Below are 18,722 nucleotides of genomic sequence, written 5' to 3' on the forward strand. Positions count from 1 at the left end.
TCCTTTCATTCTCGATCACTCTATCATCCTTTTTCTTTTTTCTTCTTATTGTTTTTCCTCCCTTTGTTTTCTTTCCGCGAAGAGATAGCGCACATTAATAATAATAATAATAATAATAATAATAATAAAAAAGAAGTATTAATTATTTTCGACTTGTTACTTTTTTAATAGAGTTATTTTTTGTTTAACCTATATTTTAATATTCTTCGCTAAAATCCTACTCGTTCAAATTATAATTGCTCATTGACATCGTATTTTGTTCGAATTTTATTAGAAGTATCTCTCATTTGCGTAAAAATAATTTCTAAATTTTAAGTATAAATATTCGATACTCGAGTAAAAGTTAATTTCTCTAAAGTTTAAACGTTTATACATTTGTTCGTTTGTTCTTAGGAAAAATTAAATCCGTATGAACATTTTTGACACAAGGTATAGACGACAAATATATTTTAAAATAATTGAAGCAAGGAATATATAAAAGAGTATCTCAAAAATACGTCCGAATAAAAATGTCACATAATATGTCAGATCGTTGCATTTGTCATTTATACAAATCTCAAAAATGTAAAAAAAAAACAAAAAAAAACCGCAGTGTCATTTCGTGGCGAATTATAAATTTATTCTTTGTTCTTTTATTTCCTGTTGCAGAAAATTACGTGGGGAGAATGGTCGCCCTGGTCGAAGTGGTCGCAGTGTTCCAAGTAAGTCAAGAAACGATCGATAATCATTTCAACTTTGCATCGCGTTCTTCTTCCTATCGCATCGTTTCGTCGAAATGAAAAAAAAAAAAAATAACCAAAGAATAAAAAGAGCACGGAAAAATATTGGGAAGAAAAAAAAATTGTAAGATTATTAGGTAAAAATAAAATTTCCTTAAGAGAACGTTACGTAAGCACATCTCCATAGTATAGATACGATTCGAAATTTGATAAAGTAAAATTCTCGCATGCTTAACTACCGCTTCTTCTGATATTACATCCGGTACTTTATCAAGGTGTAAAGATTATCGTCCGACAGATCGGAACTTTCGTGACCCGAACGTATTTCGAAACTGCTGTATCTCCGCGCTTCGTCATTTTCTAATAATTAATTCCAATATTATTCTCACGAACCGAATGATACACACTTTCACATTTTCATTATTTTTCAATCTGTTGGCCTTTTGAATTGTGTTTCGGTTTGTTTTTTTTTTTTTTATATATAATAATAAATAGAAACAAAGGGGAAAATTAAAAATCGATTAAATTCCAGTCGAAATTTTATGCACTACGTTGATGATATATATATATATACGCCTATGTATTTTTGCTTTTTCATACTGAAATAGCAATCAATATATAGGATCTGTCGAAAATGTCGTTGATAACGCGAACTAAACGTAAATACACGTACTGTAGTGCGTTTAGTTGGATATGTGGGGTTGAACGTGAGGTTTTTTTTCCATCCTATTTTATTTTTCTATGTTTTTTATTTTTTTTCCTTTTCCTTCTTTATTTATTTTTCCAACGTTCCATGTAAAAAAGATTATTATCGGGGATAGAACGTACGTACGATAGCCATCGATCTATACCGATATTGAATCAAAAAGCTAAAAATAATCTTAATGCTTGGTGATCATAGTTTGAAACTCGAACGGGACAGATCAATCCTTGTTTTTTCTCAAACCGTCACAGAATTAGATTCAACTGACTATACGGTTGCATGCATGTACATATACATATATGTATATAAATACTTGAAAAGCATTGGCTTATATAACACTCTCTTAACCAAATATTCACGAGCAAGTATTAAAACTTTCCACGTTTATTTTCAATTTCAACTTCGAATCGTCCACTGGATATAAAACTATAAACCAAATATAATACTTACTTTTCGAAAATCCAATAATAAAACATGTTCGAATGTATTATACCTAAGTATTAATATTACCATCGGAATATTCGTAAAATGAATAACCAATCGGAATAATTATCAATTTTCTATTTTATTTTTTTAGAACGTCATATTGAATGGTGCATACGAAAATATATCGTTATGTTTAAAAGAAAAAAAGAACAAAAGTGGACATTAATATGCTGAACGCGTATCAACCTGTAAAACAAAATTATTAAAGTGGGATTACGTCAATCTTAAAATAAAAGTAACTTTGACCCGACACATATTTTTTCCTATTATTACTAATAGCAATCGAGCCTATTAGAGTGATGGCCTGTTTTAAATACTTCACCGTGTATATTATATCAGATTATTGAGTTTACTCTTATTTAACGATCGAAGAAGCATGAAAAGAACTAACGCTCATATGAATACACCTATCAGAAATCGTTAGATCGACGTCACACACTAACACATTAATATACACACACACTAACACACTAATATACACGCACGCGTGAGAAAGATGAACTTTCATTCATCGATTGTTATAACGAAAGGTCGTAACACTTTATTAACCAACGATGCATCTCTCTCTCTCTCTCTCTCTCTCTCTCTCTCTCTCTCTCTCTCTCTCTCTCTTATAGACATTCTTTATCCGCGTGACCTAATCTCACGTTTTTCCAAGGCTGGGAACGTTTTCGTGAACGAACAAGCTTCGACGATACCCCACAGGAATGTTAAACGTTTCGGAACTCATTTTGGCTGAGAGAGAAATTGCCAAGTTATCCTCCCCCTCCCTACCACCCCCACCTCCACTTTCACACAACCTTTTACAACCCCCAACCCACCGCCACGTCCCGCACAAATCTCCTGTTTGTTTTTCAGTTAACTCGACGGAATTGGCGTAAACCGCGAGAGTTAGTAATTTATGATGCTTACAAGTTGTTCCCGAATCCTGTTCGACCAACTGGAAAAGAAAAGTAAAAAGAAAAAGAAAAAAAAAAAAAAGAAAAAAGAGAAACTTTAACTTATTGCGTATGATCTATAACGCCTAACGCCATTGCCATCTTTCGTAGTTACCGGCTTGGAGTTTAGTCGTCTTATTATTTCTACTTTTTTTTTCTTTTTTCATCTTTGCTTAACTGTAAATCCTTTTCTCTTGGCGATCGGTAACGTTTATTTTTTAATATAATATTATTACAAGAGCAAAACATATTACTAATTTGTAATATGTCAGACTATATTTCATGATTTAAAAATTGTATTAGAATATTTATAAAATAAAAAGATACAAAACCCTTATATAAATTTTATTCCAATCATGTGAATTTATATTTTTGTAGAAGTTGCGGTGGTGGAATATCGAAGCAGCAACGAAGATGTAGGCGGAAACCTTGCAAGGGAAGACCTTGGAGTACCAAATACAAAGTCTGCAATTCTCAGGTAACACAGCCCCTTTCGCACACGCATACGTGCATACTTACATTTCATATGTTTTTCGTAAGAACAGAGAAAGAACAAAAATATCGAAATATTTAACAAATACCCAAGGGAATCTGACAAATGAATTCCAGAAAAATACAAGTTTTAACGAAATATTATTTATTTATGCAAGAATACATAAATCCGGAAACAAGATTGAAGTTTTAACCGAATCACGGCTTTCTAGCATTGTTGTTGTTGTTGTTGTTGTTTGTTATCGTCAGTGTTATTATTATTATTACTGTTGTTATAACTATATATATATATATATATATAAATGTATAACAAACGTGAGGGAATCCACGAAGCAATTGAATTATCAGGGGAAGAGTAACAGACTGGCGAAACAATTCTCACTTCGATGAAACATATGCATCGGGACACACGAGCGATGGTTCTAACGATCGAGAGAAGGCGAACCACCACCACCATCACCACCACTAACACTAATACTAACACCAGTATCAACACCAGTAAAACCAGCACCGCCAGCAGCAGCAGCAGCAGCAGCAACAACGAGAGCAGGAAATTCGTGGTTCGTGCAAACAACGAAACGAAGTTAACTCTGTCATTTAACTCGCAACTTTCCAAGTTCTGTTCGTCGTTTCCACGACGATACGCCACCGTGGCCTCGATTCTATTCGTTCGAGAAATAAAAAAGAAGATAGAGTGAGAAATAGAGAGATAAACAGAAAGAGAAAGAGAGACATAACATTTTGTTTCTTTTCTCTTAAACAACGATCGTTTTAGCATCGTCGATTGTTTTTATTACTAATGTTTCTCTTTCCCTTTCTCTTTCTCTACAGATAGAAATTAGCATCAGAACGAATTTTCTTCATTGAAATGAGCACACTAGAGAAATTGTCAGAAAATACGTGTCGTATTATATAATGTAGAACAATATATCTAGTTTTGATAAGTACGAACGGAAATTAATCACCTTTAACTTTGACGTGAACAAACATGCACACGTATATATTATAACGCGATCTATCGAATAATTTAATACGACATAGAAGTTTGATAGAAAAACAAAGAAAGTTTGTCGTCATTGATGCGTAAGGTTCATTAGTTCGTAGACACGTTTGCTAGTCAGTCGATTTATACTTGTGCTTTGATTATGACATATGTATAACGATAGGGTTTGAGAACGGAAGAAAATTGAGATAGGTGGAGGTAAAGGATTATGAGAAAAAGGGGGTTGAGAAGACGGAGGTAGACGCAAAAAGAGATAGAGAGAAAGAGAAAGAAAGAGAAAGAGAAAGAGAGTTCGGGCTTGCATGCATGCATGCATGCTTGCATGCAGGAACGTGCTCGACGATGCAAGCTCGTGGAAATACACAGACGCTCTGCGGATAGTCGAGCATAACCGAGGCTAACATCGAGATGCGCCGCTCGACCTGACCCACATTCGAATCTAGGACAAAGACTTTTCGGGATGAGAGAAGACCGAACTAGCAGCATCCGCATTCGTACCCGCACAACCCACCACCAGTATTACCATCATCATCACTAGGACTACCAGGAACTAGGTATTATTACCAATACCAGTATAATATCACCATTATGTCAGTGCCATCGTCACCCCGCTAGGGTTACAAACTTCAACCCTAGTAAAAGGGATCGAAAGCCAACCACGTCGTGGTGGTACGCCGAGGGCGAACGTCTCTCATTGATATCTCTGCCAACTCGATATATATCTACTCCAGAGATGGTAGGGGTAGTTACTACCATCCCTCAAATACGTTTCCATTCGTTTTCGAATAAAGCTCCAGCAATATCGCATTGTCTCGATCCGCGTTCTCATAATACCGAATATGGAACAATTCGATCTGCTGAAAAGGAGACAAACCCGGATAAGTAGAACATCCGCTGAGTAAATACGGCATCTGTTTTATCTCGAATTTGCATTTGATAACGTTAAACAATATCTAACTTTTTTTTTCTCATTTATGTGGAAATACGAACTGGAAAATCATTTCTCTTTTTTTTTATGAATGAATTTATCAACTCTTTTTATTATTAGATTTAATTAACAATAAAAGTTATCGAGATTGGTTATAGAATGTTGTTTTAATACGAGGAAATATTTCTTTTACTTTTTCTTGCAATATTTTACTCATTAAGATTTTCAAATAATTTTGATATGATATCGTATCCAATTTAATCAACAAACGATCAGTCAAAACTCAACGCGACTTTTCGTAAACAACACGTTACCACTATTCAAATAGTTTACAAGTCCTGCAAACGTTTTTCTCTCTAACGTTTTTTTCTCTTTTTTACTCTTATTTCTTAGTCTCACATCCGATCGATTTGATTTATTATCCAGACTACGAGGCAACATTTTCTCTTCTACTTCTTTCCCCCCAACCCTTGACGTATCTCAACAAAGCAAACTAAAGGAGAAGGGCAATCGAGCAAAAAGAAATCTCAAACTTCTTAACGCTTTCTTGATTTACAGAAGCTCGAAGAGACACGTGTATCGGTTTATCGATCTTTCCCTTCCAACCCCTTACCCTAACTACTCTCCGTGCACACTCATTATATATATATACTTGTAAATGTAACTGTGGACTAACTAAGTCCACAAATTGAAAATAGATTTATTTTATAATTAATTTATTATAACAATTATTTATTCTATATAAACAAAAATCACCAATTTCTTAAATAATTCTAAATAAAATTATATGGAAATTAATAACAGATATTAATTAACGTCATTAAAAAAAAAAAAAAGAAAAATAAAATACAAAATATAAGAAAATTCTTGAGCACAGAGATATATATATATGTCTCAAATTATTTCCAAATTATAATTTCGCAAATAAATAGAAAAATTTGTACCGTGATATTATTTAACGAAGTAATAGATATCATAGATATTTACGTAGAAAGTATGTACATACATATACGGGGTTCCCGTATACACAGTACTCTTTACGAAAGATGGTCCTCTGGGTACGTGCTACTGTGGACAATAATTTAACCATAGAACGATAAATTTAACGTTAAAATCCAACTGGAAGGGATTTACGTTCATGGTATAGCTCTCTCGCTTTACGCCCTACCACCCTCATCCCTACACTTCCCCCTTTTAACTATATCTTCGTCCTTGCTTCTCATTCTTGCCTAAACCATCCTCACCCTCCTTGCCTAGCCCTTTCTCTCTCTTTCTCTTTTTCTGTCTATCTTTCTATCTGCTTGTCTGTCTGTCCTTCTCTTTCTTTCTTCAACATATGCAAAGCTTTACAATGTTACTCTCCACTCACGTATTCGCGGACAAAGGGATTGTAAATTGTCAGCTCGTTATAAACGAAGAATAATAGCGAAGTTGCGACACGCCTCTCTCGCAAACCAATTCTCGACTATTCGTTTCGCACATTTTTATTTATTTCTTTTTTCCTTTCTCTCTTCTTTTTCTTTTCTTTCGTTTCTTTTTTTTTTACAACCTACCCTTTCCGTTTGTAGCAATGGAAGAAAAAAAAGTTCATTAACGCGTCTACTTGGGAGACGAAAATTCGTGTCCGGTCTATTTATTTATTTTTTTTTTTTTATTCTTGCTTTCTCTCACTCGTTATACTCGAAACGGTACAGTACCACTGGAATTTAAGTTACACGAATTATTTTTCCTTTTCTTTATTTTTCTTCTTCTTATTCTTCTTTCTCTCATACTCTTGTATATCAAGTTTTAAAAATGAATTTTTCAACATAGAAATTCGAGACGCGAGTGATTTTTACTCTTTTTTTTTTCGTAAAAAAAGAAAAAGAAAAAAGATGGTGGGGTAAAAAAAGAAAAAGAAAGAATCTTGAAACTTGCCGTCCCGTCCCGTCCCTAGGAGAGAAGAACGTTTCGTTTGCTCTCATTTTCTCATAACAAGACTCGACTTCGTTCACGATTTCCTCGTACCCCTTCCCCCTGTTCTCCTTTGCGTATGTGCATATACGTAGGTACGAACGCGAACGAACGAACGAACCGTTTCCTTCGTGATTCGCTTAACAAATTTTCTCTAGTAGTATTTCACTTGGTTTCCTCTATACTACAATTTTTCATAAAAAAAAAGATCTACTTCATATATACACCTGCGTATAATTAAACAACGTTCATCAAAAATCTGGATAACAATTTTGAAATAAAATAATAATAATAATATATGTATATATACACGGGGTACTAGGAATAATTATTATTAACTCAATTATATATATATATAAAACACCAAAAATATATATTCGAACATAATGATCGTGTATACCAACAATTAAAAAAACTCTTGTCAAAAAAAGAAAAATGTATGTAAAAATAATACAACATAGGTAAGAGATGTACAATAAATATTCGTCGATATCGATTTCCTTTTATCTATCATACTTTTCTCAAGAAAAGAAAAAGCAGACAATTTAAAGCAAAACAAAAAAAAAAGGTATCGATATTACGATCGTAGACAATAAGGAAAAAGGGATGCAACGAACCATTTCAGTTCGAAGATAGCAGTTCGTCGTCGAGGTAGTCAGTAAATCTAGTATCGCAGATTCCACGCGAGATCCTTGCAACTTTAGGGGTTGGTGGTAGGGGAGAATCGGAACGTGAGAGTTAGCAAAGAGAAGAGGATAGATAAAAGGAGAGAAAGAAAGAAAATGAAAAAAGGAAAGTAAGAGAGAGAGAGATAGGTAGAGGAAAGGGAAGAATCACGGGAAATGAAATGAGCGGCAAGAAAAGGGAACACAACGCCATTAGCATAACGAAACGGGGAGGCGTGCAGTGAATCCAGATTCCGTTTTCTCTCTCTCTCTCTCTCTCTCTCTTTTTCTATTCTTGTCCTTTCACCTATTCTTTGTCTCTCGCTTCACTTTGTCCTTTCCTTCCCTCTCTCTCTTTCTCTCTCTCTCTCTCTCTCTCTCTATATATATATATATTTCTTTTTCTTTCTTTCTTTCTTTCTAACTCTTTGTCTGTTTCCACGTTCTCTTTCTATCTTGTAGATTTTCAGTGCACTCTGTTAACACTGGTAATGGTTCAGTGTGTATTTCACGAAGTGCGGCGACCGGCTGTTCCCTTCCATTTTCCTCTCAGAGAAAACAGAGGAAATTCATTTGCGAGAGCTGCTACGAAAATTTCACCGTGGTAGCCGCGATAAAGCTTTACCGGGACGCGCGCTTCGTTTCGTATTCTCATACCTTCTCTCTTTCTCTTTCTCTTTCTCTCTCTCTCTCTCTCTCTCTCTCTCTTTACTCGTAAGGCATACACATCCTCATCCTCTTCTTCCTCCTCCTCCTCCTCCTCCTCCTCCTCCTCTTCCACCTTCTTCAACTCCACCCCCGCCAACTCGTGTGCATGCCGCCTTCCGGCCGATATAAAGCCTCTCTAGAACGTTTTACGACGACAAAAGGACGTTTTCGGGCACGTCGCTTTCCTTTGTCGTTCTTCTTTGTATATATATAAAATATATATATATATATATATATATATATATGTTTCTCTTTTTGTTTCTATGTTTCACACTTTCAAAGAGAGATCTCGACTTTGCTAGAAATTTGCGAAACTCGATCGTTAAGGTATTTGCGAAATCTCAAACATTTGCTTTTTTTTTTTTAAGTAGTCTTCTTAATTCATTTCATGAAATTAAGAAAATTCAGATCTTTTTTTTCTCTCTCTCTCTCTTTTTATGTAATCTGTTTGTACATTTTTTTTATTAGCTAACGTTTTATCGTATAACTATTTGCTTTCTTAGTTATATGTTATATATAAATGTTTATTATATTATTGTAATAATTAATACCAAAATTATCATTATTTATTTTTATACAATTCATATGAAAGTTTGAAAATTGAATTATTAATGATGATTGTATTTGTAATATATTCTAACAGCAATAATATCCCTTTTTGACACAATGCCTGCTCCTACTCCTAATTTTAATTAATTTAAAATTATTTTTTTATGTCGAGAAAAAATATTCAACCACACGGTTACAATTCATTTAAAAAAAAAAAATACTTGTCATCAAAGAAAAAATAAAAAGTAGATTTTAATATTCATTTAGTACTCGTCATAAGCCCCATAAAACGATAAAATTTAAATAAAAAACACATTTAGTTTTGTATTTAGAAAGAAAAGTTTTATATAATCTACTGCACAATGTTTTTTTTTTCCGTTCCTTTAGTATATTATTTCGTAGATTTTATGACAAGAGAACTCGCGAAAATACTCAGTAAATTCGAATAATTTAAAGCCGACAAGGTCTACCCTTAAATTGTTCTAAGCTTCTTACAGGTTACATCTAGGATTAAAATTTCAAAGTTACATGAATACGTACACTTTCTTCTTACCTTAAAGACGATCTTTATACTTTGATGTTATTCAGAAATACATATACATATATATGTTACGGTCAATGTACAGCATCCGGGCATGTTATAGATTTTCCAATCTTCACTTGGCTACATTTAGACCACGAAGAAGGGGGGAAGTCTTTCTATTCTCGTTTAAGTGAAACAAACCATGGAAATTGACAAATGTGTTCACGATGTACTTAACAAGTTTCAATTAATCTTAAAAATATGCTTCAGTGAAATGTGCTTAAAGCATCCGGGAGAAGGTACAATGATTTTATGAAGAAAAACAGCTAAGCTCTTAATAGAAATCGAACACCACCCTAATCTTTATGGTAATAGAATAACACAGTATAATATATTTTCAATTATTAATAATTGTATTTTTTTTCTATATTAGGAACAACGTTTCTCTACACAAATTTTGTCAAAATTTATGAAATTTAGATTATTATATTTGTCATAAATATAATATAAACAAAAATATGACATATATGAAAAAATGATGAAATTTATTACATTATAATACTCTTTGTAAAATCAATGATAATAGAAATTATGAAATAAGAAAGAATTATGTAACACAATAAAATATAATTGTGAAATATATATAAGATTATATATGGTATATCTCGTAAATCTAAGATAAAAGAAACTGTCGCAAGAAAATAAAGAATCTTTGGCAATAGTTCGTTTCTAGGTTCTTGTATATCAAAAGCGATGGTAATAAAGTTCTTAAATGGATCTCTCGAGCGTGAATAGTCATGATAATGTACCCACATACATAGATACATACATACCAAAGAAGAGCAAGTACATTCATTTCAACAGCAGTTATAGTAGTTTCGAATAGCATTTTCAGACTGCGATAAGTCTCGAAGTGTTCCTTTTTTTTCTTTTTTTTTTCTTTTTTTCATATATGACATGTCGTAAAAAGTAATAAAAACTATTCGAAGATAGAAATCGGATAATGTTAGTTCGATTTTACCGATGTCACGTGATAATATTTTTGAGATTTAACAAAAAAAAATGAAGGAACAGAAATCGAAGAAGAAGAAGAAAAAAAATTGGATTTTCATTGAATAACGAAACGTGTATGTGTGTGAAGAGGGTGGGTGGGGAGAGGAGGGATCGGGGGGTGGGTTCAATAACCTCGGTGGTTACAAGAACAATAAACTAGTAGGGGAACTCCATTGGATGCAAGACGAGGTGCAATAAAAATCTAATGCCAGGTTGGTGCTGCGGATATTCGGGTCGTAGCATTGGGTGCACCGATGCTGCGACGATATGAACACTTGCCAAATCCACCATCCTCGAGTTCGAATAACCGTTTCTATATTTGCTAATATAGATCCGAGTACAGGATATATTCATATCGGAAGACAATTAAATGCAACGCATCGTTATCTGTAAAAGAAATCATTTCAATAGAATTAAACAAGAAAAAAATCTCACATAAGTACAAAATTATTATTTCTATTTGTTTTTTCTTTTTTTCCTAAAATAAAATATACCCGTATAAGATTTTATTATTTTTTTTTTTGGTTATCTCGAATCAAATCGTACAAAGTGTTTCATAAATAAAAAATAAAAAAAAAACCAGGATGATAATTTTGTACATATCAAAATAGGATAAAATCTTATTAAATTATATTTTATGCGGAATATAAAAATAGTTTAATCGTAATAATGATTAATTTTTGTGTGTGAAGTGATATTTGTTCGGTCAACGATAAGAATAAAAATTGATGAAATGACATTAAAAAGAGAGGAAACGTGGAAGTAGAGGGAGAAAGAGGAATGATTAAGGTTTTAACGCGTTTAACGATTTTCCAGCGACCAAGAGGATCGCATGTCGCGAAACCGCAAATCCGTTCTCTCGGTCACGGGAAACGTTCGCGGTCGTACTCGATTAGATTTCAAGGCCGTATGGTCTCGATTACACGGGACAACTACCAACAATAGTTTAACGCTCAAGGTTATTTCTTATTTTGTCTTTTTTACCCTCGTATAAATCAAAGTAACCCTTTAAACGGTACTCCACGGTTATCGCGAAACCAACTTGCTTATTTGATTCTAATCTCGAATCTTTTATAAGAAAGAAAAAGAAAAAAAAATTGAATACAAAACAAACGAACGAATAAAACAAAACTAAAAATAATCCCAATCTAAAATCGAATTCGAAAACTAGTTTTAACGTTTCGATCAATCTGGGATACAAATACTTAAGCATATTTCCTATACGAATATATACAAACGTGGGGTAAGAATAGATTCGTAGGAAATATAAATTTCGTGAAAAATCCAATGAATAATATTTGGTCACGTAAAAGTATTATAACATAGCAGATCACGTGTCTTATGGCAATAAACAATCTTGAAAGTAGATTAATAGCGCCGTATAACGATCGTCGAAAATACTTTTCTCTATCTCTCTCTCATTCTCTTTCTCTTTTATGAAATGCAAATTCGTTGGGATTAGAAAAATATTATTCAGTGACTCTCTAAAACTTTTATTTATGATAGATCGACGAATACACTCGCGATGACTTTTTTAAAAGAAAATAAGAAAAAGAAAGAAACGAAAGGACGCAAACAAATCAAACGAACGAACGAACAAACAAACAATCAAACAAACAAACGAAATAAAAATAAAAATAAAGGAGTAACTCGGTACGAATCGTACCGGAAACGATCAGCGGCGTTAACTCAAACCTATACCCGCGTTGATTTGTTAGAGTCAACTAAAATGATCGATAATATATAAGTCTATTGTTTGAACGCGAATAAACATCGGTGCTTTCGGTGTAAGTATAAAGGGTAAATGGTATGTATACTCACATTAAATCTGACCATATTCGGGTGAAAGCCGTAGGATCATTCGATTTTCATCGATTATCGCCAAGAGAACACGGGTAAATGTTGTTCGGTAAACAAATCATCAGCAATGTAAATCTAGACAGAACGATTTCCACTAACCCTCCTCTCTCCCTTCCTTTCCTTTCCACCCGGCCCCCCCCCTCCGTAGGGTATAGGTTTGCACCGTATTTTCATCTATTTCTATCTCTATCTCTATCTCTCTTTCTATCTCTTACATATATACTCGTAGCATTAAGCTTGTTATATGTATAATGTTTAAGGTATACCTTGAACCCTTCGTTACATTCGGTATATCACGCTCGTTGGTTAATTAAACTTAGTTTATTCATGATCTCAACGTGTGAGTATAGTAATGAGCTCGATGCGGCAATCAAATTATTACAAGTATGTTTGATAATTACGATATTTAAGAATAAAGAAAAATTGTACGAAGAAAGTATGGTGATCGGTCAAACGATCGATGCACAACGATGAATATTAATTTGTAGAGAATATTTTTTTCTATTATTATTTTTTACAATTAATAAAATGTAGATAATGATTATTCGCTTAAATATTAAAATTAAATAATTTGTAGATAATATAATAAAACAATATTTATAATTATTATAAACATTGCAATTGAATTTTTTGAATTCACACATTTAAAATGAAGAAATGTTCAATCGGTTGATGCACTTTTAATGTTAAATTTATGATACACACAAGTAGGATGCATTCTCTATTCACGTGAGCAAAGATCAGAGACAGTCGAGTGGAATTTTGTTTGGTAATCAACGTATCCCGAGAGCGATTATCTTGCAAATACGTTCAACGAGCCGTGTATAGTCAACGAAAAGCATCGTGTGTTTCTCGTTCGTGTAAGACAAAGTTAAAGGGGGCATCCACTGTGTCTCTCTCTCTCTCTCTCTCTCTCTCTCATTCTCTCGGTCATTCACGTTTATTATGCAAGGCGTAGAAACGACGTAACGGTTGAAACGTCAAAGGTCTTGATATTCAAACGATATCGAATTAGATCGATCAATCGGAATATCATGCTCCAAAGGAAACTAATAATTGGCCTAATTGCGATATATTATTTTTATTCAAGATTCCCCTTATACGCTTTTTTATTTCTCTACAAACGTCTTTTATATTGGTCAAAGAATTATTCTTCGTGATTCGGTCAATAATTTTGTTGTTTTTCGATTATTCCTTTCAATGAGTACACATTGTGTATATATATTGTATGTATATATGTGCGTCTGTGTTTTTTTTTTTTTGTGTAGAGAGGGTCGGAAGGTGATGGAATGTGTATGCATACGTTGAAGATGAACCTGTGTTTAACTAGGCACATATTCTAGATCACCCCGGGGTAGGTCAAACGTGTGTCAGAAGGAAAAAGTAGCCTGCTGAGATGGTGAATGGGTCTGAGCGTGTGGCCTAGATAGCAATTTATCTCTGACGAACTCGGAAACTATTCCAAAGAAAAAGAGGAAAATAAGCATGATGGGGGATTCAAAAGAAATCAAATGTTCTCCCTTTTCTTTTTTTTTTTTTTTTTTTTTCAAATATCCTCCTAAGTACTTCGATATAAAAATTACGTTCACCGTTGATAACAGAAATCACGATGTTTCTTTATCAATTTTAACGCACGTAGATAACGCGCGTAATAAATAATATGAGAATTTTTCATACTAAATAGAACATTAGTTTATAGAGATGAGAATTTCAAAAATTAGATTATATTGTATAATGTATTTCGAGAACTTTTCAATATAAAATTATGATTCTAGATTACTTTTCTTTTTTTTTTTTTTTTTCAACAAAATTAATTAGAAGTTAGCTGATATATAATATCTATGATTTTTAAAATGACTCGAAATGACGCGATATAAAAAGGGTTGTTATTATTAAAGAAAAGAATTGATTTCTTTTTTTGTTTAAATGATTAGGAAGTAAAACAAAAATGGGAATGAATGATTAATTGAAATTAAAATAATATTGATAAGATATATTTCTTAGGATTATCTGAAAAAAAAAAATCCATTTGACTGCATTGATGATTCGTAGAGTGTAGTTAGTCGATGGGAACAGAGAGGTGAGTTCTTGGAAAGAAAGTTTCCTTCTCGCGTAATCCGTTACGAAAAAGTTATCGAGCGTTAACGTGCACGGAATTTCCGTAAATACGGATAATCGAGATACTACGTGCTTGGCTCGTTCCTTTCTTCTTCGTTTATACGCCTTGCTCGAATCTCAATTCTACTAGCGCTTTGAAAATATCTTATATTATATTTTTCTACAGAAAGAACATTCTTATCGTAGGAAAGAACAAGAAAGAAAAGAAAAGAAAAGATAAGAAAAGAAAAGAGAGTAACCAAAAAAAAATTCGCAAAATATATATCTATTTTCCAAACTATTTCAATCATATGAAAGAAAATTCAAAAAACAAAAAAAGGAAAGACAATTTTATTCGTTCGATCAGTTTTTTTTTTTCTTCTTATTAACATAAATAATAATTTGTTAATATTTATGATAGAACAAAAAAAGTTGCATTAGAATCGAAAATACTAAAATTTTATTTCAATTACTGTAATATTTATTTCTGCAAACTATTACTTTATTAACAAGAATATCGACAATATAAATTTATATTATTTCAATATTACATATTAAAATTAATACAATCCTAAAAATAGAATATATCTTGAAAATATTATTTATTATAAAATACGAGTGCAGAATATTTTCAAAATAATACTGATCAAACGAATACTAACCCCATAAAAAAAAAAAAGAAAAAAAAAGGAAGATAGGAAAACATTTGTTGTATTAATGTTACCAAAGAAGAAAAGTGTGAAATTAAATAGAAAGCACACACGTAATACCCATATCTATATATATATATATATATTGATAGCATTTTCAAAGCGATCGTGAAGTCGAGCAAAATGGAGTCATCTACGAAGGCTCTTACCGTCCGAACAGGAGAACGATATTTTTACAAGCATTCCATGCTCTTTCCATCCCCTTTACCTACTCCTTCTTTCTTTTCTCCCCCTCCCCGTTCTCCCACTTCCTCTTCTTCTTCTTCTTCTTATTTTTCTTTTTCTACTAGCACGAAAGGCTAGCTTCTCGGTCTCCTTTCTGAATGCTTCGCGAAAGGATCGTGTTATCGTAGCCCTCAACGCGATGTTGGAAAAGGGAACACCACGAATGTGTTTTCCTTTATACCAAAAGACGGCTAGACGTCACTTGCTCTACCAACGGAAGAAAATGTTCTCTCTTTCCTTCTATCTTTGACTTTTTTCCAACACACACTCGTAGAACTTTTCTCTCTCTCGCGCGCGCGTGGTTATATCTGTGTGTGTTGTGTGTGTTCCGTTCCGTTCAAGACCTGGTCCGATTTTCTCTTACGATCTCTGTTTACGTGTGTATATATATATATGTGTGTATATAACATGAGATGTTAGAGTAGTTACACGTATTCCTCCTCTTTATTTCACCCTACCAAAACTGCTCGACCAGGTCCAACCTCTATTCACGTGCTATTTCAGTAAACAGCCTTCTTTTCACCTTCTTCTCCCCCATTGGCCTCAAATGAACGACGCCGTCCGTGCTGATACATTCTTTCTCGTTTTCTCATTTTATATTATTTTCTTGTTTTCTTTTTCTTAGGATACGTTTAAATGCGTTAACAAAATTTTTCGGTTATCCTTTGTTTGGCTTCTTATTAAATTTTATATTCGATTTTATGATCACTTATTATTAGATTTTGTTAGCATAAATACAAATAGAAATTTTATCACATTTTTTTATTTTAAATTTAGATTAATATTATACGTATTATCTCTCTCGATATTAAATTCAGTATTTTACATTGTGATTTTTGTGCTCATTGTGTGTTTAATTTATATCGAATGGAATTGTTATTATTTTGTTGAATTATTGTTTAACCTTGCGTGATGAAAACGAAATACGTTTTTAGAGAAAATTTTGTTAGGTCAAAATACAAAGCCTCACACAACGAGAAATGAACTCGTGACGAATTTCAGAAACAAAATTGGATGATTTATTTTCGGATTAGGTCACTGGAACAAACACTTTAAGAGACAAACTATTACGAAATATGTCCAAAGTAGGATATTACTCGATCTCGTAATTAAATGCAAATTCGGTCGATCACTTTTCATTTAATAATAATTAAGAAAAATTATAAATATAATTTGTCAAATAATTCCCAATACTTCTAAACTATAAAAATAACACAATTTATATCGACAAAAAAAAAGTAATTCATCTATAACAAATCTACATAATATATAAGAATAATAACGATGATTTAATTTTTGAAATAAACGGATATTATTATAACAACAATAAGAGAGAATTTTAATTAGAGAGAGTAAAATCAGAGAAGGAAGACAATAAGTTGAGTATCTAGTGTCGTTGAGAGGGTATCATCCTCATTGTTTTAGGTCGTCCGAGTTCTCGTCTAATCGGCTGAAACGTCTACTAAATGCCCGCCAGGTATATCCCCAAGCTAACACACTAGTGTTCCTATCCAGAAACGCTTTTGCCTAATGAGTAGTTGAGATTCCTCGTTAAGGAGCAGCTAAACTCTGCATTGCGGCTTCCATGCGGGTTCCTAACAGGTTTCGGCATTTCGTATAGTTTCTTCTATCCTTCCTTCCTTCCTTCCTTCCTTTCTGTATATATATCTTTAGATATAAATGCAACAGATCAGAACTAGACAACATTTCTCTCTTATTTCCCTACCAATCTGTCAACTTTCACGTCCACTTTAATCCTCGTGTGAAATCATTCGTACGGAATATACTATTGGCCAAAAGTTTAAACGTAATCGCGACTTTTCGAAAAAAAAAAAAAAAAAATACAAAAACAAATAATACAAACTACAAAACATAGTGCTAGTCAGTTTTTTTATACAAATAAATTAACCAAAGTTCTTGCAAAGACAATTTTTCCCTTGCAAAATATTTAATTTCTTATAATTGAAATTTGTTTTCCACACTTTTGACCGGTACTGTATATTTATATCTGTTTGAGTGTACAGATAAATTTGTATATGTAGACGTATGTATGTATGATGGACTACCTTACTGAAAAAACTTGCTCGAGATGAATAATTTGAGATGATTCAAAATTCAAAAGTCCCCAAGGGCTACGACTACTTCCCTCCTATTCCAAGACTCAAGAAATCTGGCTTGTTCTAGAAATACGTAATGATAGCAAACGAGAGTAATTGCACTTTATGAAACTTTCCAAACTGTACTTTCTTAAATTTAAACTTGCTCTAATTAAGTTATTTTCTCTCTCTCTCTCTCTTGCTTCATCTATTTTTACCCGTTCATAAATGAGAAGAATCCTTTTTTATATTACAAAACGAAACAATAATTATCTTATCAATTTTTCATTCTATTTATAAGAAACAAAAGAAAAATCCTTTCAATCGAATATAATCGATCTTAAACGAAATCGAACTAAATTCTTTACGAGTAATTGAATTATTACTTTGATCCAACTGGAATAATTAAGTTTTCTTGTTGACTTAAGACACGATGGTGTTACGTAACAGGTGTCTCGTAAGTAGGATTTTGCATGTCGAGAAAAAAAGAAAAAAAGAAAAAAAGAAAGAAAGAAAGTAAGAGAAAGAAGAAGACAAGGAAAGAATAGAAAAGAAAGAAAAGTGTGATGGATTGCTATAGTGAATCAGGACTGCCTTCCACAACGTTGAAAACGAGCCTGTAAAAAGGACGAGAGAGAGAGAGAGAGTTTCTTTTGGTCTTTTATTCCGGAACTACTTTATTCCTTACTACGTCTATCTTTCTCTTTCTCTGTTACACACACACACGCACATACATAACTGCACACACTTTCCCTCTCTCTCTTTTTCTCTTTTTCTTTTGTCTAACCCAAAAGATCTTCCCATCGGTCCACGTCAACATCATCAATTACCTTTCTGAGCGGTTCTATTTGCAACGTAATCGAAAATCCTTCAATCAATATCTTTGTTCTTTTTCCTATAATCATTTTTATTTATATATTTATCTTCTTCTTTTACCACACAAAAAAAAGAAAAAAGTAAAACCTTTAACTCCCCTCCCACCCTCTCTCTCTCTCTCTCTCTCTCTCTCTCTCT

General features: G+C 32.8%; 1 protein-coding gene across 2 annotated transcripts in view; it reads left to right on the forward strand.

Moving 5' to 3' along the window:
* Window positions 1-18,722, forward strand: part of LOC106788497 (ADAMTS-like protein 1) — a 196,918-nt gene that overhangs the window by 139,050 nt on the left and 39,146 nt on the right. For both annotated transcript variants that reach the window (XM_014751795.1, XM_014751794.1), the window contains exons 3-4: window positions 649-701; window positions 3,225-3,324. In XM_014751795.1, the coding sequence (XP_014607281.1) occupies window positions 649-701; window positions 3,225-3,324 (153 nt within the window). The remainder of the gene's footprint in view (window positions 1-648; window positions 702-3,224; window positions 3,325-18,722) is intronic.

The sequence above is a fragment of the Polistes canadensis genome, unplaced genomic scaffold (assembly GCF_001313835.1).
Source record: "Polistes canadensis isolate GaletaPanama2010 unplaced genomic scaffold, ASM131383v1 scaffold_141, whole genome shotgun sequence".
Taxonomy (NCBI): Eukaryota; Metazoa; Arthropoda; class Insecta; order Hymenoptera; family Vespidae; genus Polistes; species Polistes canadensis.